The following is a 25,200-nucleotide window of genomic DNA, read 5'->3' on the forward strand; positions in this document are numbered from 1 at the left end:
GTGTGAAAACTGCAAACGATTCCTCATATGTTGGCTGATAATAACCAATTTGAAAACTACTTGTATACAGAAAAGATGTATATTATACACCATTTACTGTTTATTAAAGTTGAAAATATATATCACATTTCTTTGTCATAAGGGTTTGATAACATGATCTTGTATATCGTCACCCTCTTAAAATAATGGCCCAGGTCAATTTTTCAGGTTTTTAAGAAAACACAAAATAATTAACCAAATATTGAATATATGATATTTATTAATAATTTCACTCAAAAAGGTTATGACAATTGATGACATACTAGTAACAATGTCTGTCAATTATGTAACATAATAGGTATTTCTGTGTTTGACCTTGAGTTTCTGGATGATCTTTGATCACACCTTCAAAGGACTCATCAAAGGATGGGGTAAAGTCTTGATAGCTTATGACATCCTTGGATTGTCTGTGATCACAAGGACTCATCAGAGGATTGGGTATTATCTGGATCGCTTTTGACATCTTTGGATGGTCTTTGATCACACCTTCACAATACACACTCTATACCCTATATTTTAAAGGAAAGGATTTAGCAAAGGAATGCCTATAGTCTCAATTGGTAGTGTCTAACAGTTTAGACATGAATTTTACTGAATCAGGTGACTGGAGAAAACCCACTGGCCATATTGCTTTTACAATGCCTTCTTCAGTGATACCTCAGCATTCAATGTCTCGATCCAAATCTCCAATGAGATCTCGAAAGAGACCCAGATCTCCAAGCAGATCCACATCTCCATCGACATCCCAATCTCCAAAGAGGAGAGTCAAGCGTCAAAAGATGACACCAAAGTCTCCAATGAGATCCAGATCGCCAAGGAGATCCAAATCTCCAATGATATCCACATCTCCAATGAGATCCAGATCGCTAAAGAGGAGAGTCAAAACTCCAGAGAAAGCAAAGTCTCAGAGGATATCCAAATCTCCAATGAGAACCAGCTCTCAAATGAGCTCTCCAAGGAGATCCAAATCTCCAATGAGATCTCGAAAGAGACCCAGATCTCCAAGCAGATCCATATCTCCATCGATATCCCAATCTCCAAAGAGGAGAGTCAAGCGTCAAAAGATGACACCAAAGTCTCCAATGAGATCCAGATCGCCAAGGAGATCCAAATCTCCGATGAGAACCAGATCTCAAATGAGATCTCCAAGGAGATCCAAGTCTCCAATGATATCCAGATCTCCAAAGATGAGAGCAAAGTCTCCACTGAGATCCAGATCGCCAAGAAGATCCAAATCTCCAATGAGATCTCGAAAGAGACCCAGATCTCCAAGCAGATCCAAATCTCCATCGATATCCCAATCTCCAAAGAGGAGAGTCAAGCGTCAAAAGATGACACCAAAGTCTCCAATGAGATCCAGATCGCCAAGGAGATCCAAATCTCCAATGATATCCACATCTCCAATGAGATCCAGATCGCTAAAGAGGAGAGTCAAAACTCCAGGGAGAGCAAAGTCTCAGAGGATATCCAAATCTCCAATGAGAACCAGCTCTCAAATGAGCTCTCCAAGGAGATCCAAATCTCCAATGAGATCTCGAAAGAGACCCAGATCTCCAAGCAGATCCATATCTCCATCGATATCCCAATCTCCAAAGAGGAGAGTCAAGCGTCAAAAGATGACACCAAAGTCTCCAATGAGATCCAGATCGCCAAGGAGATCCAAATCTCCGATGAGAACCAGATCTCAAATGAGATCTCCAAGGAGATCCAAGTCTCCAATGATATCCAGATCTCCAAAGATGAGAGCAAAGTCTCCACTGAGATCCAGATCGCCAAGAAGATCCAAATCTCCAATGAGATCTCGAAAGAGACCCAGATCTCCAAGCAGATCCATATCTCCATCGATATCCCAATCTCCAAAGAGGAGAGTCAAGCGTCAAAAGATGACACCAAAGTCTCCAATGAGATCCATATCGCCAAGAAGATCCAAATCTCCAATGAGAACCAGCTCTCAAATGAGCTCTCCAAGGAGATCCAAATCTCCAATGAGATCTCGTAAGAGACCCAGATCTCCAAGCAGATCCAAATCTCCATCGATATCCAGATCTCCAAAGAGGGGAGTCCAGCGTCCAAAGATGACACCAAAGTCTCCAATGAGATCCAGATCGCCAAGTAGATCCAAATCTCCAATGAGAACCAGATCTCAAATGAGATCTCCAAGGAGATCCAAGTCTCCAATGATATCCAGATCTCCAAAGATGAGAGCAAAGTCTCCACTGAGATCCAGATCGCCAAGAAGATCCAAATCGCCAAGGAGATCCAAATCTCCAATGAGATCTCGAAAGAGACCCAGTTCTCCAAGCAGATCCAAATCTCCATCGATATCCAGATCTCCAAAGAGGAGAGTCAAAACTCCAATGAGATCCAGATCGCCAAGGAGATCCAAATCTCCAATGTTATCCAGATCTCCAAAGATGAGAGCAAAGTCTCCAAGGAGATCCAGATCGCTAAAGAGGAGAGTCAAAACTCCAAAGACGAGAGCAAAGTCTCAGAGGATATCCAAATCTCCAATGAGAACCAGATCTCAAATGAGATCTCCAAGGAGATCCAAATCTCCAATGAGATCTCGTAAGAGACCCAGATCTCCAAGCAGATCCAAATCTCCATCGATATCCAGATCTCCAAAGAGGGGAGTCCAGCGTCCAAAGATGACAGCAAAGTCTCGGATGAGATCCAGATCGCCAAGGAGATCCAAATCTCCAATGATATCTAGATCTCCTAAGAGGAGAGTCAAAACTCCAAAGACGAGAGCTAAGTCTCCAATGAGATCACATTCTTCTAGGAGATCCAAATCTCCAATGAGATCTCGAAAGAGACCCAGATCTCCAAAGATGAGAGCAAAGTCTCCAAAGATGAGAGCTGATTGAAGCACTTCCCACTGAGGTTTTACAGCAGCAGGAGAGTCAGAATGAGGAAGACTAAAGAGAACAAACACATGAGCAGACGCAGCTCTAGCACGCGCTCTCAATATGTTATAGTTTTTGTTCTATTTTATAACTTGGATTTATTATCATCCTGACATTTGCTTTAAACTTGGAAGAAGAGTGGAAATAGGTTCATGGGGCTTGAAGACGGCGCTCTGGGACTTTAAAAAAACTCCACTTTGTTTATCTTTTATCTTTTAAAGCAGACTTTATCATTGACTGATCATAAAAAATAAATAAATTGTCTTCGTGAAATAATGATTGTCTACTGTCCTTGTTGAAGAGAAACCTTAAAAAATGTCAATGATCAGGAGGAGAATATATAAAGGTTCTTTTATTCAATTAGGTTTAGTCCAAAGGTTGTAACCTCCGAGATTGTGACTAATAAATGAAGCAAAAAATGCAAAATACATGACAATTGCAATGCGTAAATGCTATTAATTATATCAATCAATCGAAAATTAGTCCATTGATCCAATCAGAGCGGGCAGGTAACATTAGACCACGCCTCCTGCAGCGACAGCACTCAGTGGTGAGAAAGTAATAAGCAAATGTGTTTTTTTTAGTTAAGTCGATTTATTGTCGATTTATTTGTACTTTTGCTTTTGCAAAATGTTATAGTTCTTCCCCCAAAAGTGTTGGCAGCAATTACATTTCAACTTAACTCTGTGACTAGATAATAATATATGTTAACTGCTGCAGCCAAAGTTTAACTGTAATATTTTGTCTTTACATTAAATCCACGTCTTGAGCTCCTGTTGCAGGTTCCAGTGTTTCTCTAGAACTCGACTCCTCATCCTTTGACTGACAGGGACACTACAAACACAGAGACACCGAGAGGGAAGAGACAGATTGAAAGAGAGTGATGGTCCTGTGTGTCGGAAGTGTGAGATTCAACTGTCAGCATGTATGCTGTATGAAATTAATGGTCAAGATGGAATAGAAGGTGTTTCCTTCTCAATTCAATCACCGCAAATCACTGAATCATCACATATTGATCCATCTGTGGGATGCGAGTGCGAAACCCAAAGAAAAAAGGAAATTTGTATTATTAACGGTTAGTCACATTAATATCAACTGAAACATTTAAATTCATTATCGAAATTAAATTTTTATTGACACATAGAGCTGTTCAGGCTTGGACTCTGATCAGGTGACAGAGGTTTGATAGTAATAGGATAATGCACAGTGGAGTTATGAAAACATCGTGTCCTTTGGCGAAGGATGATCCTTCGCCGCATCTCAATGTTTACATGGTTTGAGGAAATGTCACAATTATGACCATCAACCAATGACTTGACTGAGCTCTTCTGAGCTGTATATTGTAAAGCAACCAGGAGCAGTTTATCAAAGTATAAAACATGTCACTTCCTGTAGCCACCAGGGGGCGCTGTGATTTAAAGTCCTAATTTCTGTGTAGATGTCATCAGGCCGGGACTCTTGTCTTACATGTCTAGTTTGGACTCGATTGGACCTTGTACAGTGCCTTGCATAAGTATTCACCCCCCTTGGACTTTTTCCCATTATGTACTGTTACTAACTGGAATTCAAATAGACTTAAATAAACTTTTTCCCGTTTGATCAACAAAATATGCATAGTACTTTGGAGGTGCAAAATAAATTTTATTGTGACACAAACAATAATGAGAACAAAAAAGTTGACATCTGTTGGGTGCATACGTATTCACCCCCCTGTGTCAATACTTGGTAGAACCCCCTTTCGCTGCAATTACAGCTGCAAGTCTTTTGGGGTATGTCTCTACCAGCTTTGCACATCTAGAGATGGAAAGGTTTGTCCATTCTTCTTGGCAAAAAAGATGAAGCTCAGTCAGATTGGATGGAGACCGTCTGTGAACCGCAATCTTCAAGTCTTGCCATAGATTCTCTATTGGATTGAGGTCTGGGCTTTGACGGGCCATTTTAAGACATTAACATTCTTTAATCCAAACCATTCCTTTGTAGCTCTGGCTGTATGTTTAGGGTCATTGTCCTGCTGGAAGATGAACCTCCGCCCCAGTCTCAAGTCTTTTGCAGACTGCATCAGATTTTCTTCAAGGATTTCCCTGTATTTGGCTCCATCCATCTTTCCCTCTATTCTGAGCAGTTTCCCTGTAACTGCTGAAGAGAAGCATCCCCACAGCATGATGCTACCACCACCATGTTTCACTGTTGGGATGGTGTGCTCAGGGTGATGGGCAGTGTTGGGTTTTCGCCACACATAGCGTTTTGCATTGAGGCCAAAAAGTTCAATTTTGGTCTCATCTGACCAGAGCACCTTCTTCCACATGTTTGCTGTGTCTCCCACATGGCTTCTGGCAAACTCCAAATGGGATTTTTTATGGATCCCTTTCAACAATGGCTTTCTTCTTGCCACTCTTCCATAAAGGCCAGATTTGTGGAGTAGACGACTAATAGTTGTCCTGTGGACAGATTCTCCCACCTCAGCTGTGGATCTCTGCAACTCCTCCAGAGTAACCATGGGCCTCCTGGTTGCTTCTCTGATTAATTTTCTCCTTGTCCGACTCTTCAGTTTGGGTGGACGGCCTCCTCTTGGTAGGTTTGCGGTTGTGCCATATTCTTTCCATTTTCTTATGATGGATTTTATGGTGCTCAGAGAGATGTTCAGAGCTCTGGATATTTTTTTATAACCTAACCCTGCTTCATATTTCTCCACAACTTTATCCCTGACCTGTTTGGTGAGCTCCTTGGTCTTCATGATGCTGTTTGTTCAGTAATGATCTCCAACAAACTCTGAGTCCGTCACAGAACAGGTATATTTATACTGAGATTAAATTGCAGACAGGTGGACCCTATTTACTAATTATGTGACTTGCAAATGTGACTTGTGAATGCAATTGGTCGCACCAGATCTTTCTTAGGGGTTTCACAGTAAAGGGGGTGAATACATATGCACTCAACACTTTTCAGATTTTTATTTGTAAATAATTGTGAAATCCATGTAATATTTCCCCCCACTTCCAAATGATGCACTATTTTGTGTTGGTCCATTACATAAACTCACGATGAAATAAATTTTAATCTGTGGTTATACCATGACAAAATGTAGAAAAGTCCAAAGGGGGTGAATACTTATGTAAGGCACTGTATGTCTGAGATTTTTTAAATCATTTTTTATCTCCATCTTATTGTGATGACACTCATCGGAATTTGAAGTTGTTCTGAATAAAGCCCTGTGATAAGTAATTCAAAGTACAAATGTGGAATAAGGCCAAAAGGACCACTAAAGCTAAAATGGCGGGCTTCCTGTCAATTTTTTCTTATTGCTCCTAGAGACTTTTTTTCATGTCACGATAGACGCTGTTGAGCCATTTTGCCACACCCATTTCAAATTACTCCAGAATACATACATTTTTACCACTTCCTAATTTTCTGCAAAGTTTGGTAAGAAGTTCAGCATGTTAAAGCCCTCAAAAAGCCAATTCACTTTAATAATAATAATAGTAATAATAATAATAATAATAATAATAATCCTTACAATTTCAATAGGGCCTCTCACCATTCAGTGCTCGGGCCCTAATAATATAATAATAACTTCAGAATCATTGTAATTAATACCCATTATGTGTGTGTAAACTGCAAACGATTCCTCATATGTTGGCTGATAACAACCAATTTGAAAACTACTTGTATACAGAAAAGATGTATATTATACACCATTTACTGTTTATTAAAGTTGAAAATATATATCACATTTCTTTGTCATAAGGGTTTGATAACATGATCTTGTATATCGTCACCCTCTTAAAATAATGGCCCAGGTCAATTTTTCAGGTTTTTAAGAAAACACAAAATAATTAACCAAATATTGAATATATGATATTTATTAATAATTTCACTCAAAAAGGTTATGACAATTGATGACATACTAGTAACAATGTCTGTCAATTATGTAACATAATAGGTATTTCTGTGTTTGACCTTGAGTATCTGGATGATCTTTGATCACACCTTCAAAGGACTCATCAAAGGATGGGGTAAAGTCTTGATAGCTTATGACATCCTTGGATTGTCTGTGATCACAAGGACTCATCAGAGGATTGGGTATTATCTGGATCGCTTTTGACATCTTTGGATGGTCTTTGATCACACCTTCACAATACACACTCTATACCCTATATTTTAAAGGAAAGGATTTAGCAAAGGAATGCCTATAGTCTCAATTGGTAGTGTCTAACAGTTTAGACATGAATTTTACTGAATCAGTTGACTGGAGAAAACCCACTGGCCATATTGCTTTTACAATGCCTTCTTCAGTGATACCTCAGCATTCAATGTCTCGATCCAAATCTCCAATGAGATCTCGAAAGAGACCCAGATCTCCAAGCAGATCCACATCTCCATCGACATCCCAATCTCCAAAGAGGAGAGTCAAGCGTCAAAAGATGACACCAAAGTCTCCAATGAGATCCAGATCGCCAAGGAGATCCAAATCTCCAATGATATCCACATCTCCAATGAGATCCAGGTCGCTAAAGAGGAGAGTCAAAACTCCAGAGAAAGCAAAGTCTCAGAGGATATCCAAATCTCCAATGAGAACCAGCTCTCAAATGAGCTCTCCAAGGAGATCCAAATCTCCAATGAGATCTCGAAAGAGACCCAGATCTCCAAGCAGATCCATATCTCCATCGATATCCCAATCTCCAAAGAGGAGAGTCAAGCGTCAAAAGATGACACCAAAGTCTCCAATGAGATCCAGATCGCCAAGGAGATCCAAATCTCCGATGAGAACCAGATCTCAAATGAGATCTCCAAGGAGATCCAAGTCTCCAATGATATCCAGATCTCCAAAGATGAGAGCAAAGTCTCCACTGAGATCCAGATCGCCAAGAAGATCCAAATCTCCAATGAGATCTCGAAAGAGACCCAGATCTCCAAGCAGATCCAAATCTCCATCGATATCCCAATCTCCAAAGAGGAGAGTCAAGCGTCAAAAGATGACACCAAAGTCTCCAATGAGATCCAGATCGCCAAGGAGATCCAAATCTCCAATGATATCCACATCTCCAATGAGATCCAGATCGCTAAAGAGGAGAGTCAAAACTCCAGAGAGAGCAAAGTCTCAGAGGATATCCAAATCTCCAATGAGAACCAGCTCTCAAATGAGCTCTCCAAGGAGATCCAAATCTCCAATGAGATCTCGAAAGAGACCCAGATCTCCAAGCAGATCCATATCTCCATCGATATCCCAATCTCCAAAGAGGAGAGTCAAGCGTCAAAAGATGACACCAAAGTCTCCAATGAGATCCAGATCGCCAAGGAGATCCAAATCTCCAATGAGAACCAGATCTCAAATGAGATCTCCAAGGAGATCCAAGTCTCCAATGATATCCAGATCTCCAAAGATGAGAGCAAAGTCTCCACTGAGATCCAGATCGCCAAGAAGATCCAAATCTCCAATGAGATCTCATAAGAGACCCAGATCTCCAAGCAGATCCATATCTCCATCGATATCCCAATCTCCAAAGAGGAGAGTCAAGCGTCAAAAGATGACACCAAAGTCTCCAATGAGATCCAGATCGCCAAGGAGATCCAAATCTCCAATGAGAACCAGATCTCAAATGAGATCTCCAAGGAGATCCAAGTCTCCAATGATATCCAGATCTCCAAAGATGAGAGCAAAGTCTCCACTGAGATCCAGATCGCCAAGAAGATCCAAATCTCCAATGAGATCTCGAAAGAGACCCATTTCTCCAAGCAGATCCAAATCTCCATCGATATCCCAATCTCCAAAGAGAAGAGTCAAGACTCCAATGAGATCCAGATCGCCAAGGAGATCCAAATCTCCAATGTTATCCAGATCTCCAAAGATGAGAGCAAAGTCTCCAAGGAGATCCAGATCGCTAAAGAGGAGAGTCAAAACTCCAAAGACGAGAGCAAAGTCTCAGAGGATATCCAAATCTCCAATGAGAACCAGCTCTCAAATGAGCTCTCCAAGGAGATCCAAATCTCCAATGAGATCTCGTAAGAGACCCAGATCTCCAAGCAGATCCAAATCTCCATCGATATCCAGATCTCCAAAGAGGGGAGTCCAGCGTCCAAAGATGACACCAAAGTCTCCAATGAGATCCAGATCGCCAAGTAGATCCAAATCTCCAATGAGAACCAGATCTCAAATGAGATCTCCAAGGAGATCCAAGTCTCCAATGATATCCAGATCTCCAAAGATGAGAGCAAAGTCTCCACTGAGATCCAGATCGCCAAGAAGATCCAAATCTCCAATGATATCTAGATCTCCTAAGAGGAGAGTCAAAACTCCAAAGACGAGAGCTAAGTCTCCAATGAGATCACATTCTTCTAGGAGATCCAAATCTCCAATGAGATCTCGAAAGAGACCCAGATCTCCAAAGATGAGAGCAAAGTCTCCAAAGATGAGAGCTGATTGAAGCACTTCCCACTGAGGTTTTACAGCAGCAGGAGAGTCAGAATGAGGAAGACTAAAGAGAACAAACACATGAGCAGACGCAGCTCTAGCACGCGCTCTCAATATGTTATAGTTTTTGTTCTATTTTATAACTTGGATTTATTATCATCCTGACATTTGCTTTAAACTTGGAAGAAGAGTGGAAATAGGTTCATGGGGCTTGAAGACGGCGCTCTGGGACTTTAAAAAAACTCCACTTTGTTTATCTTTTATCTTTTAAAGCAGACTTTATCATTGACTGATCATAATAAATAAATAAATTGTCTTCGTGAAATAATGATTGTCTACTGTCCTTGTTGCAGAGAAACCTTAAAAAATGTCAATGATCAGGAGGAGAATATATAAAGGTTCTTTTATTCAATTAGGTTTAGTCCAAAGGTTGTAACCTCCGAGATTGTGACTAATAAATGAAGCAAAAAATGCAAAATACATGACAATTGCAATGCGTAAATGCTATTAATTATATCAATCAATCGAAAATTAGTCCATTGATCCAATCAGAGCGGGCAGGTAACATTAGACCACGCCTCCTGCAGCGACAGCACTCAGTGGTGAGAAAGTAATAAGCAAATGTGTTTTTTTTAGTTAAGTCGATTTATTGTCGATTTATTTGTACTTTTGCTTTTGCAAAATGTTCAAGTTCTTCCCCCAAAAGTGTTGGCAGCAATTACATTTCAACTTAACTCTGTGACTAGATAATAATATATGTTAACTGCTGCAGCCAAAGTTTAACTGTAATATTTTGTCTTTACATTAAATCCACGTCTTGAGCTCCTGTTGCAGGTTCCAGTGTTTCTCTAGAACTCGACTCCTCATCCTTTGACTGACAGGGACACTACAAACACAGAGACACCGAGAGGGAAGAGACAGATTGAAAGAGAGTGATGGTCCTGTGTGTCGGAAGTGTGAGATTCAACTGTCAGCATGTATGCTGTATGAAATTAATGGTCAAGATGGAATAGAAGGTGTTTCCTTCTCAATTCAATCACCGCAAATCACTGAATCATATCACATATTGATCCACCTGTGGGGTGCGAGTGCGAAACCCAAAGAAAAAAGGAAATTTGTATTATTAACGGTTAGTCACATTAATATCAACTGAAACATTTAAATTCATTATCGAAATTAAATTTTTATTTTATTCTTAAAATCGCCTATGCTTTGCTTTTTAAATCAAGATTCATGAATGAATGAAGAACTGAGAACCCCATCTTACAATGTTAAAGTAAGAGAATAAAAAATCCTGCATTTGTATCTTCCTGACTCAGAAATCCCTCCACCAGGTTTCATATTAATCTGTTGTGTAGTTTTTGTGTAATCTTGTAAACAAACTAATAACACGAACCAGCAGGGGGATCAGATAGAACCTCTGTTCAAACCATCACACGTGCATTTGTCGAGTTTCCACAAACAACTTGATGTTAAATCTACTCACACGGCAACGGAAGTCCTAAACATCTAAATTTTAGAACATCTGGGACCACGCAAATATATATATTTAATTTAAACCAGTTCAGTGTTAAGACAAACTGGTAATAATTCCTGAAACACAGCCAACGTAATGACATTGGTAATTAATGATGCTCTCTCCTCTAGTCTTGATCCGATATCACTGTTTATTTATTCATATATATTCATTCCCCACAGGTCTACTGGTAATCTGTGTTTCAAACCATCAACAGAAGTCACGTGACGTCTGAGAGTCTTCACGATGGTGACGGAGATCTCGGAGGTCGGAGGTCGGAATACGTCAATTTTCACCACTTTTTAATTTACTGCAAACTTTTAAAACTTTTTGTACACGTTGAAAAACGCTCAGAATCATCCTTACAATTTCAACAGGGCCTCCCACCGGAGGTGCTCGGGCCCTAATAAACGTGTGAACTTGAAGTGTCACTGAGTTGTGCTTTTATTTTATAGGAATTATTCTCTCACTTCCTGTTGTCATCTAATATCGAGGATCGACTGCTCATGTCTGAAGACGGAAGTGGTACATCCAATATTATCTTCCCCCTCCTGCGCGGTCACTGTGCTGCTCGTGAGCTACAACGTGTTTTCATTTTACTCAAGTAAAGAATATTAGTTGTAGTAACAGTTGCAGTATTAGTTCTAGTATTAGAAGTATTAGTACATGTAGTAGTATCTGTTGCCATGGGAACGCAGACAGGAAGTGAAGCTGAGGCTTTTTATCCGAGTGATGAAGAAATTGAGAAGTGGATGATCAACGCGTTCAAGATGGTGCGTACTAATAATGATTAATTGATCAATAATCAATTAATATTCAGACGTTTTCAATATCAGACATCAACGAAAAGTACACTTTCAATTACAGTTATTATTCTCGAAGGTTTTTTCTTTTATCTGAGTGAGAACAAGATATTTAAAACAACATGTTTATGAACAAAGTGTTGATCAGTGTTAATGTGTTTGACTCGAGGAGCCTCAACGACAGCCAATCAGAAACCTGGACTCTGCTTTTAGAAGAAGTTTGTAAACACTTAAATATATCATAACAATAGTAATAATGATAACTTTGATAATACAGAACTTTTCACAATCTAAATTACAAAGTGCTTTTCAAGGGCAGCAGAATAAAACAGCCACAGGTCCGGAGCTGAGTTCTGTTCAGAGTCATCACATGATCTCTGAGTCAGGGAGGTGAAGCAGCTGTAACAATATTCATGATGAAATTAAAATACTCCAGAGAAGGTAAAGACCTGACGGCTCCATGTTTGTGTTGCTTCAGGCCAGAGACGCTCTGGAGAACGGAGAAGTTCCTGTGGGATGTCTCCTGGTCCACGAGGACCAGGTGGTCGGGAGAGGACGCAACGAGGTCAACCAGAGCAAGAACGTAGGGACAATGTAGAGCGGGTTCTTTTTACTGTACAAGAGTTTGTTTATGTTGTAGCTAACATGTGATTATGTGTGTGTGTCTGTGTCTGTGTGTGTGTGTGTGGGGGGGGGGGGTTCCCAGGCGACGCGTCACGCAGAGATGGTCGCTCTGGACCAGCTCCTGGACTGGTGTCGCCAGAGCAGCCTGGACGTGAAGAGCGTGTGCGAGCGGACGGCGTTGTACGTCACCGTGGAGCCGTGCATCATGTGTGCGTCGGCCCTGCGCCTGCTCAGTATCCTCCCTGTGTGTGTCTGTGTGTGAGAGAGTGAGTGTGTGTGTGTGTGTTGTTCCTTCACCGTGTGTTAGATATCCCTGTGGTCGTGTACGGCTGCAGCAACGAGAGGTTCGGAGGCTGCGGCTCGGTTCTGGACGTCTCCTCCGCAAACTTACCTCAAACTGGGACCACGTTCAAGGTGTGTGTCTGTGTGTGTGTGTGTGTGTGTGTGTCTGTGTGTAGTGTGTTGTGTAAGTAACTGTGTATCTTGTGTGTTCAGTGTGTCTCAGGTCACAGAGCAGAAGAAGCTGTTGAAATGTTGAAGACTTTCTACAAACAGGAAAATCCAAACGGTGATTAGAACTTCTTCTTCTTCTTCTTCTTCTTCTTCTTCTTCTTCTTTTACTTCTCTCTTTTGTATTATCTGTTCAGAAATACTTAATTTCTCTTCCCTCCGTTATTTAGCTATTCTTTCTTTACCATTTTCTGTCGTTCTTTTTTTACTTTTCCTACATCAGCTTTACTTTATTCACCTTTTCTATAATTGCTCTGTTTGAATTTTCTTCTATTTCTTTAACAGTCTTTTACTTTCTGTCTGTTTCAGCTCCAAAACCTAAACCCAGGAAGGACTGAGGTGCTTTTCAGACACAGGAGTTGTAGATTTTCTTGTATTTTACTTTTTATAAATCTTTGTAATTTAATTAAATTGTTTTATAAATAATGATGTTTGTTTTGCTGCCTGTCAGTCAATCTGCCTGCAGGGGGCGCTGTAGGTCAACTAACCACACGTTGTCCAAGTCAGAAATAAAACTCATAAATCTGAATGTGTAAAATATCAGAAACTAAAACTGTGTCGAACACGGGATTAAAACAAAAATATAAAAATGATCAAATTAAAAATCTATGTGTGTGTTTGTATTTTTCACACACGGTCTAATGGTTGACGTTTCTCTTTCGCTTCTTTTCTTTCAATTTACTTTATTACATTTTCCTTCCTGTATCCTATCCTCCTTCATCCATTCCTCCCTTTTCTTTTCCTCTCTCGTTTCCTCCCTCCCTTCCTTCCTATAATGCCTCCTCATGATTGTGTCCCTCCCTCTTTTCTTCACCTCCTCGTCTCTCCTCCATCGTTTCTTCATGCTTTGTTCTTTCAGTTTCACACCATGTCTTTTTTCCTTCCCTCCTTCCTTCCCTTCTTTTACAATTTCAAAAAATTGATCAATTTCCCATCAGTCGCTTCTTCTTCAGAACATTTCACATTAAATTGTTTAGAGATGTTTTGTTCTTTTTTTATTTGATGTGATTATTAATCTGGAACACGTGTTAGCGTCCGGCTCCTTGTTAGCATGTAGATCTATGTTAATAGATTCAGAGCCGAAGATTCCTGAACGTTTGAATGTGTCACCTCAGAGCCGACGTGTTAATGAAGAGACCACACACACACACACACACACACACACACAGACACACACGCTCTCTCTCACACAGAAACACACTCACACACAGAGACACACACACAGACACACACTTACACACAGAGACACCCACGCTCTATCTCACACAGACACACAGGGGTGCAGAGTCAGTTGCTGAGTGCTAATGAACAGGCTGTGTTGTGTCAGACTCTTGTTTCAAAACTGACAGCGAGAGGAGCCGAAGACTCACACACACACACGCAGACAGACACACACAAACACACACACACAATCCAACACTTTGTAAAAAGCTGTGTAATATCATCCGATTTCATCTTCTGTAAACGAGAGAGAACAACTGGGCCAGAATTATTTTTTTACTTTCATTTATAAAAAAAAATCTACTGGTATCCAAAAAAGAAAAAGACATCTGGTGAAAACGTTCAGCTTCACGTCTCAGATCATTACTGAAGGAGAAATGTAGAAAACCAGTAGATTCTGGTTTCACTGGTCTATTGTGTCAAAACTCGCCTCATGAAGTAGCTGGATTAATTTGTAGATATTTGTTATTGTTTGTCAGGAGATAAAGATCTTTAGTGTTTACAACGCTGTCTGTGGGGACCACCTCCAAGGTCACTGGTCAACAGACCAACAACTTGAATCATCTCTGATGACCAGCAGGGGGCGACTCCCCTGGTGGTTTCTCTAGAAGTCTGACAAATGATTCTTCTTTATTGTCACTTCTGGTTACATAAAACCAAGATGGCGACGGACTAGAAAGTCAAACAGCAGCTCACGTCCCTTCTCTAGAGACATGAGCTTTAATTGAACACCGCGGGACCAATTAGAGCCAATTAGTCTGTAAGTGGACTCGTTACAAGGTGATGTCGAACATCCAGGAGAGGTTTACTGTGATGACCTTTGATGACGCTTCAAGATAAACATCCAGAGCAGCTTCCACCTGCTGCTCGTGTGTCTGTCTGTGTGTGTGTGTGTGTGTGTGTTTTCGGTCTAATCTCTGCTGATTGGTCAAAGTCCAACAACACTCGCTCACAAGCTGAATCATTTCTACTTTGTCAGACTTTGCTTTGATGTATTTAAACCCGACTCACTCGGGGGTTCGAACCCGACTCACACGACAGACTTCACTCAGAATCAGCAGATTTTGAACCAAACTTTATTAACTCACATGAAATGACTGAGGATGAATAATGAAGTTCGACACATTCTGGATGTTCAGTGGCTTCATTGTAGCTTATGATGGGATTTATTCACATTGTTTAATAGTTCGTACCAGAAGATGACGTGTGTGTGTGTGTGTGTGTGTGTGTGTGTGTGTGTAGTACATGAGTCATGGAGATGTTCAGTCCTTCACAAAACAATAATCAAATGCAAAACCAAACCAGAAAAGATGGAGCTTCATCGCTTTTTACATTTAACAAATTTGTTTCTGTCTTTTCTTTTTATGGTTGTTGACATGGATACAGTTCAAAGATGTAATGGTCACTTCCACCTCCTGAGAGGTCGCTTGTTTTCTTTCTTGGTCTGTCCTGGACGGGTGGAGCACGACTCGTCCTCTCCGGTCCGCGAGAGGATCACTCACCTTTGACCTTTACTGAGAGGAGGACGGAGGAGAGAGAGGAGAGTGAACACGTGGAGCAGCTTTCTGATTCATGAATCTTATTTCTACAGCAGAGTGAAAGTCGGTGTGTAGTTCATTCATAGTTCTGTGTTGTGTGTAGTACTTGTGTGTTTCTGATGCAGTGTGTGTTGTGTACCTGTGTGTGACTGGTCCCAGATGTAGCTGTTGAGGATTTCTCCGAGGACGTAGAAGATACAAATCACCGAGGTCATGACGCTGAAGAAGACGACTCGGGCGAGCGGAGCGATGCGTTCCAGCACCGGGTAAACCCACACCCCCGTCACCTGGTGCACCCAGCAGGTCCTGGACGGGCGGAGTACAATCAGGATGAATTAACTATCCCTGGTATTTAATCACTGATGGTTTAACAGGTTTTTAAAGGGGAAGCATTTGGTACCAGAGGATGTATCCGATGCCGAAGCAGCAAACTGCGGCCAAGCCCCAAAGCCTCCTGGGATACCGATGCTTGGTGGTCCGCATCTCGATGATGATGAAGGGAAGAACGGTCGTGTGCTGAGAGGGAGACGGAGGGACAGAGAGAAGAGAAAGAAAATATAGATCCTCAAAATCTAAATAAATACGTCAATCTCAGCATCACCTTCACGTGATACTGTCTTTGTCCACTGGGGGGCACTCACACTCAAAGACAGACGTGATTGTCTCTGCAGAGTCGAGACCTCTTACCTCATTTGCACTGCGGAGGAGCACAGCTGTGTGTGTGTGTGTGTGTGTGTGTGTGTGTGTGTGTGTGTGTGTGTTGAAGTGAGAAAACAAGGACTGGGATGTTGCAGGTGTGAAGTGGTTCAGTTTGATGCTGTGAGACTCAGTTTGACTCGGAGCTGCTTGTTAAACACAAGTTTCAATCTTTACAAAAGATGATTTTAAACTATTTCATCGCATTTCTTCAAGTGGCAGTTTTGTCATTTCAACTTTATGAAGTTCATTTTGTGAATCCTGCTCATTTAATTAACTAAAGCACCGGATGTATTTGGGGGAGGATACCAGTGTGATTGACAGCTAGTACCGTCCAATGGGTGCAGGCGCCAGGTGTAGGTGGGCGTGCACTGCCCGCTAGCTCTCAGGCAGGCTCCGCCCCTCCAAATATGGTTCTCAAATCTTTGGTCTAAACTTTGTGTCAGAAGAATCACATTTTGAAAAATGGATTCCGCATGAAATCCTGTGAATGTTAAAGAAAACAGCCTCAAACCGTGTTCACCACAGGAAGTGACCAGAGCGTCACGACTTTACTTTGACCCGTCAAGTTCCAAGAGGCCGAGCTCCGAGGGAGCAGACTAACATCAGGAGGAAATCGCTCTCTCTCTCTCTCCCGGGGTCTTAAATTATAGGTTTACCTCCCATCACACACACACATACACACACAGACACACACGCACACACACACACAAACACACAGTTGTACCCAGGGTGCCTCAGTGGAATTCCAGTCTCGTGTTTAAGTTTAGTCTCTTTTGAGAGGAGTCGCCTCTCGTAAATAATACTCCTTCTATTCTCTGTGTCCCTCTCTCTCTATTATTATATCTAGGTCTCTCTTTCTCTGTCTCTCTCTCTCTCAGTGGTTTTTGTGGTCTCGCTCGAGAACACATCGTTCTGCCTCTGTGGAAACCCCCCCCCCCCACCTCCACAAACAGCAGTGGTTGGATCCTCTGGTCTGGGGCTAAAAACAGGACAAACCATTTCACACAGAGAGGCACAGCAGGGGGCCGGCGGGGGTCACATGGCCGAGGGCAGGGTCACGGGGTCGAACAACCTCCACGGTCACGACTGATGGGATGAAGATGCACTGGGACTGACCTGAGAGCAGTGGGTTCTGATCCAAAAGTCAAATTAAAGACAACGAGCTGGAGAAAGTGAGTTAAAACTTATCGGCTACTTCAGTGCGTGATGTTGAGGGGCTCTTAAGCAAGGCAGCACTTGTCTCACAGCCGGTTTCAAACCCAGAACGCAAGACTTATCAGTGAAAGCTAAATATATAAAACCTGGAGAATGTGCAGCAGCTATCATCCAATCAAATCAAAGGATCCCCTCCATCACTCAGAGTGACAGCACGAGAGGTCAAACTGTCTGGACCCTGGTTTCTGGAACTCTCTCTGGATTTCCATCTCAAACCCTCGAGATCAGATCACATTTATCATTAAGTCTGAATCTTCTGCTGCCGATCGAGCTAAGATGTTAAACTTCATCTGAAACTCAAGAAACTGAAGCTGCAGCCGTTTGGTGGAAACCGAGAATCAGTCGAGCAGCAACAAGTCTGCAGTTAATCTTCCTCTTGTTCTGTCGATGATGACTCCGCTGGCGAAGCTGCTGAACTCGTTATTAAAATCATCGTCTTCTTCTCGACATCACTCGACCCCTCCCTCCTCCGAGGGGAATGGCTTCATGGTTGCCGTGGAGGCCGGGGTAAATAAACAACAGTGATACCAGGGAACAACGCACAATATTTACAAGCGTTGGACGCACACACAGAAACAAAATATGTAACACATTCACAAGCTTCCGCACGTTTCTGTCTCTCTCCCACACACACACACACACGCAAATTATGTTACACTTGCACAAACTTCCTCAGAATTTCAGTCTCTCACACACACACAGACACACAGACACACACACAGACACACACAGATTAAAAACACGGCCGTTGGTGATGTTCTGGTTGTTTTGGTCCTTGGCGACGGTGCCTTAGCAACCACTCAGCTATTACATCAGCTCCTGGAGAAGAGACATCGAACAGACACACACACACACACACGCCGCCTTTGTGTCTTTTTTTCATCTGAGAGTTGTGTTATGGGAACACACAACCGTCGTCACCTCGTGCTGCTCCCGCTCTGAGGACAGCGCTCTGGCAGAGGGAAGCTTCAGGACATGATTTTGCATATTGCAGACGCAGCTCTGGAACGATGTCAGATTGTCGTGCAGCTTGATTTGAAAACACAACACACACACACACACGCGCACACACACGCACACACACACACGCACGGGGCTGTTATCAGCTAAATATGAGATTAAACCTGCTTCCTCCAGACGGCCAATCAAAGCCAACGCTCCATTAGAGTTCAGACGTTTCCCGGCACCAGTGTTGATCCTGATCTGTCGACTGCTCTACAGAGTTTATGATTCACTGATACGAGTTATGATCCGAGGACGTCACGTGCAGATTCTACAATATAGATCTAGAGCTGCGACCTGAGTCTCTTAATGCATGATCCCAGATTTCCTCCTAATGATTCACACTATGTCCTGCTGCATTCTCACATGTGCTCATTCAGACGTTATCCAGAGGTTTTACAGAGCAGCTGACTCTGACTCTGTCGCTCTGAGCTGCAGCTCCTCTGGATCATTTTAGGAGAATATCCAGAGGTCAGAACTGGTCTGAGAGCAGCTCTGTGGCGCGGTGCAGAGCGATCCACTCACCATGCCGTGGTTGAGCCACTGAGGGATGAAGTTGTCCAGTAGTTTGGGGTAGACCAGCTCCCTGTCGTACAGGTAGAGGCTCCAGAACGTAAAGACCACGAACTAAAGAGAGAGAGAGAAACAATTCACATCTGTTGGAAAAACACAGAGAGGAAGTAACAGCATCGTTCAGTCAATGATAAGAAATACTTCTAAAACCCGTCCCTCACAGTATTACCTCAGAAGATTACTCACAAACTACAGAACCCCATGAAACTGGGTTTTTCTATAACGCGTAATACAACCGGTCGTGTTGATGCAACAAAGCCGAGTGAAATTGGAGGAACTGGAAACTCTCCAGAGGAAGTTTTGCGTACGATGTTTTATTTACGAGACTAAATGAAACTGTGTTCCGTTCCCTCTGCACTGTGGTGGTGGTTCAGTGGTTGGACAACAGGAACTGGGCGGCTGCCACATCAGGTGAGACTGTGGCGTTAGAAACAGCTCACAGGACTGAATGTGTGTTCTATGGTCGACTTCCACGAGAAGCTGGGACTTTAAAGAAAGAGACAAACCACTGGAAGAAGAACAGAAAAGTCTACAAAGCCAGAAATGCTGATTGGATGATAAACATTTCTCCAGTTCCCCCCAAAAAAAACAATCATCGAATTGTGTTTTCAGCCCCCGGGTCTGGATCCAGAGCATCCTGATGGTGAAGCATCATCTGTCCCACGTGTCCTGAACGCACCATAAGCCAACGGACCTGTGGTCTAATGTATCTGCAGCTTGGACCCGGGCCAGACCATGTTCTGCAGGACGGGGGTGGAATTACCTGACCGTCATCTGGGTTCCAGCTCGAGGCATCTGAACCAACCTCCCCCCCCCCCCCCCATCATGGTACCCTGACCGGCAAGTTCTCTGCTTTCAACACACACACACACTCCATTTTCCATACTGCGGTGGAAAGTACACGTACATGCACAAACACAACACATGAGATAAACCTACATTCCATCCATGTGTACAGCACACACACACACACACACACCAGCCGGACTGGGTTTCCAGACATTAGCTGTGATGATAATCATGTCTTTTGTGCTGTGTGTAAACTGAACTCTGTGCCCAACTCACGGCACCATGCCAGCTGACTGCCTCTATAGGCGTGTGTGTGTGTGTCTGTGTGTGTTGTTGCGATCTGACTGGCACTAAGGTTGCTTGGGGCTGTTATCTACCAACTGTGTGTGTGATACGTGTCTGTGGGTGTGAAGTATGCATATTCATGAGTGTGTGTGTGTGTGTTATGTGTACAAACTGAAGATGTGTGTGTGTGTGTGCGTCAGCTCGGGGAACTTTGCCAACTGAACTCCTCACAGAACTGAAATGAACTCGACAATCGTTTCATTAGCGAGACACAAAAAACTCGTCTTCTAGCAGTTGTTGCACATTTAAGTGTTTTGGGGGCGGAGCTTTGACCAGAGGGTGGATGGGAGGGGGGGGGGGGGTTATCAGTTGCATATATCAACGTGTTGCCTGCTCCTAGAAATTTCTCCAGGATTTACAGATCCTAGTTTTAAAATCCGTCCGGAGATGGACACAGCAAAGGTTGTCTCTTTACACCTGGTTTAATACAACACGTCCTGAATGTGTCTCCTGTGATTGGACGTCTCTTTCTGTTCCCGAGGACCAGATGATGAGGCTTTCACCCAGTTTGAGTTAAAAGATGTGTCCAATCAAAAATGTTTGTGTGTCTGTGTGAGTCTGCACGAGCGAGGGACCTGAGCTGTCCAATTGTGATCGGATCACTCGAGACGGACGCTAATATCAGTGGACTCCAAGAGACGCCCGGTTCTATCTCTTGGCCCGTCTCCCAGTAAGACCAGTGTGTTGTGTGCTGAAGAAGTCGTGCTCTTTACCCAGAGGCGTCCTGATCTGCTGTTAATCATTAAACAGGTTTGTCTCGCCAACGTCCACATGAGGGGACATTTAAAACCGACAGAGGACAAGGATTCTAGAACCGGAAAACTAACGTTAAGGCCATTTGACACTAAACATCATCATGGTTAAGAGATTCTAGCTGCTGTCACTTCCCTTCAGAGAGAACAGGGGGGGAGAGGGGGCAGAGAGAGAGAGAGAGAGAGAGAGAGAGAGAGAGAGAGCGAGAGAGAGAGAGAGAGAGAGAGAGATGATTATACTGCAAACACATTTCCCGAGCCTTTGATTCCTGCAAGCCAGGCTTTTCCTTCCCCAGGCTGTTCTGTGTGTGTCTGTGTGTGTTTTGTGTGTCTGTGTGTGTTTTGTGTGTGTGTGTGTTTTTTGTGTGTATCCATCCGCTCACCGCTCCGACAGGGAAGGCCAGCACGGCCATCATCCAGTCCCTCAGGCCAATCAGCTTCCTCAGCTGGCGCTCCTGCTCCCTGCTGTCGCCTCCCTTAGTCAGCAGACTGGACACATCGATCAGGACGCACAGGCCGAAGAACACGGCCTGGATCACCTGCGGGGGGGGGGGGGGGCGCAGAGGGAGGCAGCTCAGCGGGGGCCTTTAACAGCTGCTCACAGCACTTTCACATGACACACACTTAAGAGACGGACAGGAGGAGGAGGAGGAAAGAGCTTAGAAGGTAAAAATGTTCAGAGGAGGACGAGAGACATTAAAGCACAAACTGCAGCGCCGTTAAAAAGCCTGAGTCTCACTTCATGAAGCAGCTTCTTTTCTTTTTAAGTCAACTTTCTGTTGGTTAATGTGTTTTTTGCAGAGTCATCAGATCCTGGACGTCCACATTAACTGGACTGTGGAGAGACACCAGTGCTTCCATCTCCATCTCTGTGTTAATGAAACTCTCCCATCAGGATGTTCACAGTGACAGATCTGACCTGATGCACACACCCGACTCTCCTCCCCCCTGCTCCTCCTCCCCCTGCTCCTCCTCCCCCCTGCTCCTCCTCCCTGCTCCTCCTCCCCCTGTGGGAGGATCTGGTGTCACCCGGTGGGCGAGGGCATGGTGGGACGTCCGGGGCATCGCATGCCACTTCAAATCCAGTTAGATGTGTGTGTGTGTATCAACATTATGATGATTTGTGTGTGTCTGTGTTGCCTCTTTGATGACCTAGATCCGTTTTAACAAATCTAAGGCTGCTACCACGGCTAATGTAGCTTCTCTGCTACATCGATTAATGACTTTCTATGAGAATTTGGCTTTCATCTCCCAAAACCACACACACTGAACGCACAACTATTTGTCCAATGGATCTAAAGCATGTCTGTGTTTCAATATGCAGGTTTCATGTTGCACAGATGCGAACACACACACACACACACACAGTGATTAAGATCCAGATGTTGAAGTGGTGTGTGTTTCCTGGCTGCTGGTGTGTACAGGTCATTAAAAGCACAGTTAACCGGGGGGAGAGGTCTAATGTGGAAAATATGACACGGCTATTTCTCACACACACACACACACACTCACACACTCACACACTCACACACTCAAACAGACCGGACCTCAAACACCGCTAAAAAAAACTATAATAACATGTATTTGCATTTTGGACTATTATCAATCAGTATTTTAGAGTCAGTTGAAAACATTTTTGTCGAGGTAACTGACCAAACACAACTGACGCCCTGTTTTTTTTTACTTCAAATCAAACTGTCCTCTGACGTCTGTCCTCTAACATCTGTCCTCTAACATCTGTCCAGCCTGTCTCGGCTCGTGTTGTGCGACACTGAGGCTGATGTGTGGACGGTCTGTGACTGAACAGCCTCTTTGTGAGCGCTCGTACACAAACATTGTTCAGTATGAATGGAGGCTGTGTGCGTTTGTGTCTTCTTCTAATTCGAGCCGGTCATCACAGCGTCCTGAAGTCCGTAATTCAATCTGGACGCCAAGTTCTCTGTCCTGTGAAAGAAGGTCCCACTGAAGGTAGTTCCATAAATACGTGAGGTTCAGTAAATAGTGTGATTGAGGACGGAAAGTTATTATTTATAAAACGCAGATTGTTTATTTCCCCCATCGCAAAGGGGAGGAGTTAATTTCAGCCATAATGTTTTAACCATCCCAGGTAGACTCCCCCCCCCCACACAGAGCGACGACACACTGAAACAACGTCCAAATGATCACAACTGTGTGTTAAAAGAAACACAATTTATTTGTGAGGTCACGGAGAAGCACGAGACTACCCACAATCCCCAGGAGTACTGGCTCTAATTGGTGGAGCTCCCTGGCACTGGGATCCTGTGGTTTATGGTTTGTGTAGTTTCTTCAGTCACGTGATAACAGTCAGGTACTTTTGTCATTTTTCCAAATTGATTTTGAAATGTTCTATAGTTATGATTCATCCAGCTGTTCTAATTGTGGGTGTACGCGCGGCGCGCTCCCGCTCAGGGGGGGAACCATGTTCCTGCAGACACGTTTCTCTTTCTCCACCAGTTCCGGGTTTTCACGCCGCGCTGAGCTCACCGATGAATCCCGGTGGAGGCTCCGTTACCGACCCCACTCACGGTCTACCGTTAATGTAACCACCCCCCTCATTCACTCAAACACCGGAGCGGTGACGGCAGGGGACCGGAAGTTAAGAGCACTCGTTTAAACCTGACGCTCCCCCCCACACACACCCCCACGGCCCCGGGCTCCACGGAGCTAGCTGGCCGCCCGAGGCTAACCTCACGCGGCTTCTCTCACCAGGTCGATGAAGGTCAGGAACTTCCAGCTGCCTCCGTAGGTCTGGTGCGCGGGCATGTCCAGCGCCTTGTAGTGGCACAGGATGGAGAAGTAGGACAGGAGGATGGCGACCCGGAGCACCTGCGAGGGGATCAGCGCCATGACGCCGGCGGACAGTGGCTGGTTCCCGGTGTAGCTTCGCCTCTCCTCCCGCCACCTGTGTGACGGTTCAACCGGATTCCAGCCGCGGTGTCTCCGCTGCTCCGTCCGACCCCCGCTTCCTGTTGTGGTGATGAAGAGGAGGAGGATGATGATGATGTAAGGGGGCGGAGCAGGGGGGGGGGGGCGATTCTCCAAGCTCCAGGTTCCAACATTAATCAGATTAAAACCAGATTCATTAAACCAAGTTATATTTATACTCAGAATGGAGTGTTCAATCAATTAGTCACACACATTATTTGTATTGTCCATATTTCACAAATCACTATTTGTCTCATTGGATTTGAAGGGATGGTTCACTGAACATGTAAATTCATTATCTCCTCACCAATATGATGGGGGGGGGGGTCTAATCCAATACAGTTAAAGTACATGTTGACCTATCCTTAAAACATAGACATAAACAACAGAAGAAAACATAAGAGAGTAGTCATATTGTATATTCAAGCAATCAGGTTGTAATCTCAATCCACGATCAGCTGCCGCCACCATTTTAATATCGGGGCCAAAGAACCCTGGGATGAAGATGAGGGCAGCTGTAATGATAGATGTCACGATAAAGGTATTTCCAATAATAGAAGTATAAGACAGTAGTCATATTGTATATCCCAGCAATCAGGTTGTAATCTCAATCATTCTCTTGATTCACGATGTGGCCGCAGCCCTGATCCTGGATCTGGTGAGGAAGTCACATCGGTTTGATGACACCTTAATGAAATCTGACCTTATTATTATTATACCACATTGTTTAGAAATGTAGGCGTCTTAATTGCATTTTAACTTCCTGTTTGGTTTTTGAAAGTGTTTTGTGACATCGCTGTACGAGGTAAGAGTTCTAGGTTTTGCAAAATGTTTAAGAAAATATATATATGTTTTTTTACCTCATAAAATAACTGATCTGCAAACTAAGCAGCCGTTTAAAATGAGGTGAATTGAGTCGAGGGAACTGAGACACAAGCGCTGACGGATTTTATCACATCCAGAAAAAATCAGCGAGCGAAGAAAGGTGATGCTGTTGCCATGGGGACGCAAGTGTCTCGCACTGTTCCTGCAATTAACAGGTTTATGGAAAGATATGAAAAGATATGAAAAGATATGAAAAGATGGACACAGACACACACACGTCTGTCAACATGACGGAGTGTGTCCCTCACATGTCTCAAGGTGTTTACACACGGGGCGGCTGCAGGGATCAAACCTGAGTCACTTTATTTATGAATATGTTTTTTAAAGCATTTAACAATAATAATTTATTAAATGAACCTAAAGATAGTGAATTCTGTCCATTGCTGCAGCTCCTCTCTTCAGCCTCTGTCCCGTCTGCTTCACTTCAG

At 43.4% G+C, this 25,200-nt stretch overlaps 4 protein-coding genes across 4 annotated transcripts; 3 read left to right on the forward strand and 1 right to left on the reverse strand.

Annotated features, from left to right (window-relative positions):
- Window positions 1-707: 707 nt before the first annotated feature.
- On the forward strand, window positions 708-2,906 carry LOC128459868 (uncharacterized). The gene is made up of 7 exons (XM_053444793.1): window positions 708-940; window positions 1,001-1,381; window positions 1,550-1,784; window positions 2,156-2,340; window positions 2,444-2,524; window positions 2,657-2,698; window positions 2,753-2,906. Exons 1-7 carry the CDS (start codon window positions 708-710, stop codon window positions 2,904-2,906), a joined length of 1,311 nt encoding a protein of 436 aa, XP_053300768.1.
- Window positions 2,907-7,255: 4,349 nt separating this feature from the next.
- On the forward strand, window positions 7,256-9,367 carry LOC128459869 (serine/arginine repetitive matrix protein 1-like). The gene is made up of 6 exons (XM_053444795.1): window positions 7,256-7,488; window positions 7,549-7,929; window positions 8,098-8,332; window positions 8,509-8,678; window positions 8,782-8,862; window positions 8,995-9,367. Exons 1-6 carry the CDS (start codon window positions 7,256-7,258, stop codon window positions 9,365-9,367), a joined length of 1,473 nt encoding a protein of 490 aa, XP_053300770.1.
- Window positions 9,368-11,400: 2,033 nt separating this feature from the next.
- Window positions 11,401-13,412, forward strand: adat2 (adenosine deaminase tRNA specific 2). The gene is made up of 6 exons (XM_053445115.1): window positions 11,401-11,643; window positions 12,152-12,256; window positions 12,380-12,530; window positions 12,605-12,711; window positions 12,793-12,865; window positions 13,117-13,412. The coding sequence occupies exons 1-6, from the start codon at window positions 11,557-11,559 to the stop codon at window positions 13,143-13,145; spliced, it is 552 nt and encodes a 183-aa protein (XP_053301090.1). The 5' UTR covers window positions 11,401-11,556; the 3' UTR covers window positions 13,146-13,412.
- Window positions 13,413-15,088: 1,676 nt separating this feature from the next.
- Window positions 15,089-23,931, reverse strand: aig1 (androgen-induced 1 (H. sapiens)). The gene is made up of 6 exons (XM_053445116.1): window positions 23,669-23,931; window positions 21,325-21,480; window positions 19,008-19,109; window positions 15,967-16,082; window positions 15,706-15,872; window positions 15,089-15,542 (listed from the first exon to the last, which is right to left on the reverse strand). The coding sequence occupies exons 1-6, from the start codon at window positions 23,807-23,809 to the stop codon at window positions 15,523-15,525; spliced, it is 702 nt and encodes a 233-aa protein (XP_053301091.1). The 5' UTR covers window positions 23,810-23,931; the 3' UTR covers window positions 15,089-15,522.
- Between the last annotated feature and the right edge of the window lie 1,269 nt (window positions 23,932-25,200).

Source organism: Pleuronectes platessa, chromosome 17, assembly GCF_947347685.1.
Source record: "Pleuronectes platessa chromosome 17, fPlePla1.1, whole genome shotgun sequence".
Classification (NCBI taxonomy): Eukaryota; Metazoa; Chordata; class Actinopteri; order Pleuronectiformes; family Pleuronectidae; genus Pleuronectes; species Pleuronectes platessa.

Coding starts and splice junctions, on each gene's coding strand:
- LOC128459868 (XM_053444793.1), top strand. CDS start 708: ATGTCTCGATCCAAATCTCCAATGAGATCTCGAAAGAGACCCAGATCT. Junction 1,785..2,155: donor CCAGATCTCCAAAGATGAGA/GCAAAGTCTCCA, acceptor ATCGCCAAGTAG/ATCCAAATCTCCAATGAGAA. Junction 2,341..2,443: donor AAAGAGACCCAGTTCTCCAA/GCAGATCCAAAT, acceptor AATGTTATCCAG/ATCTCCAAAGATGAGAGCAA.
- LOC128459869 (XM_053444795.1), top strand. CDS start 7,256: ATGTCTCGATCCAAATCTCCAATGAGATCTCGAAAGAGACCCAGATCT. Junction 7,489..7,548: donor AAAACTCCAGAGAAAGCAAA/GTCTCAGAGGAT, acceptor CTCTCCAAGGAG/ATCCAAATCTCCAATGAGAT. Junction 8,679..8,781: donor AAAGAGACCCATTTCTCCAA/GCAGATCCAAAT, acceptor AATGTTATCCAG/ATCTCCAAAGATGAGAGCAA.
- adat2 (XM_053445115.1), top strand. CDS start 11,557: ATGGGAACGCAGACAGGAAGTGAAGCTGAGGCTTTTTATCCGAGTGAT. Junction 12,257..12,379: donor AGGTCAACCAGAGCAAGAAC/GTAGGGACAATG, acceptor GGGGGTTCCCAG/GCGACGCGTCACGCAGAGAT. Junction 12,531..12,604: donor GTCGGCCCTGCGCCTGCTCA/GTATCCTCCCTG, acceptor ACCGTGTGTTAG/ATATCCCTGTGGTCGTGTAC.
- aig1 (XM_053445116.1), bottom strand. CDS start 23,809: ATGGCGCTGATCCCCTCGCAGGTGCTCCGGGTCGCCATCCTCCTGTCC. Junction 21,481..23,668: donor TCCTGACCTTCATCGACCTG/GTGAGAGAAGCC, acceptor CCCCCCCCGCAG/GTGATCCAGGCCGTGTTCTT. Junction 15,543..15,705: donor CTGGGACCAGTCACACACAG/GTACACAACACA, acceptor TCCTCCTCTCAG/TAAAGGTCAAAGGTGAGTGA.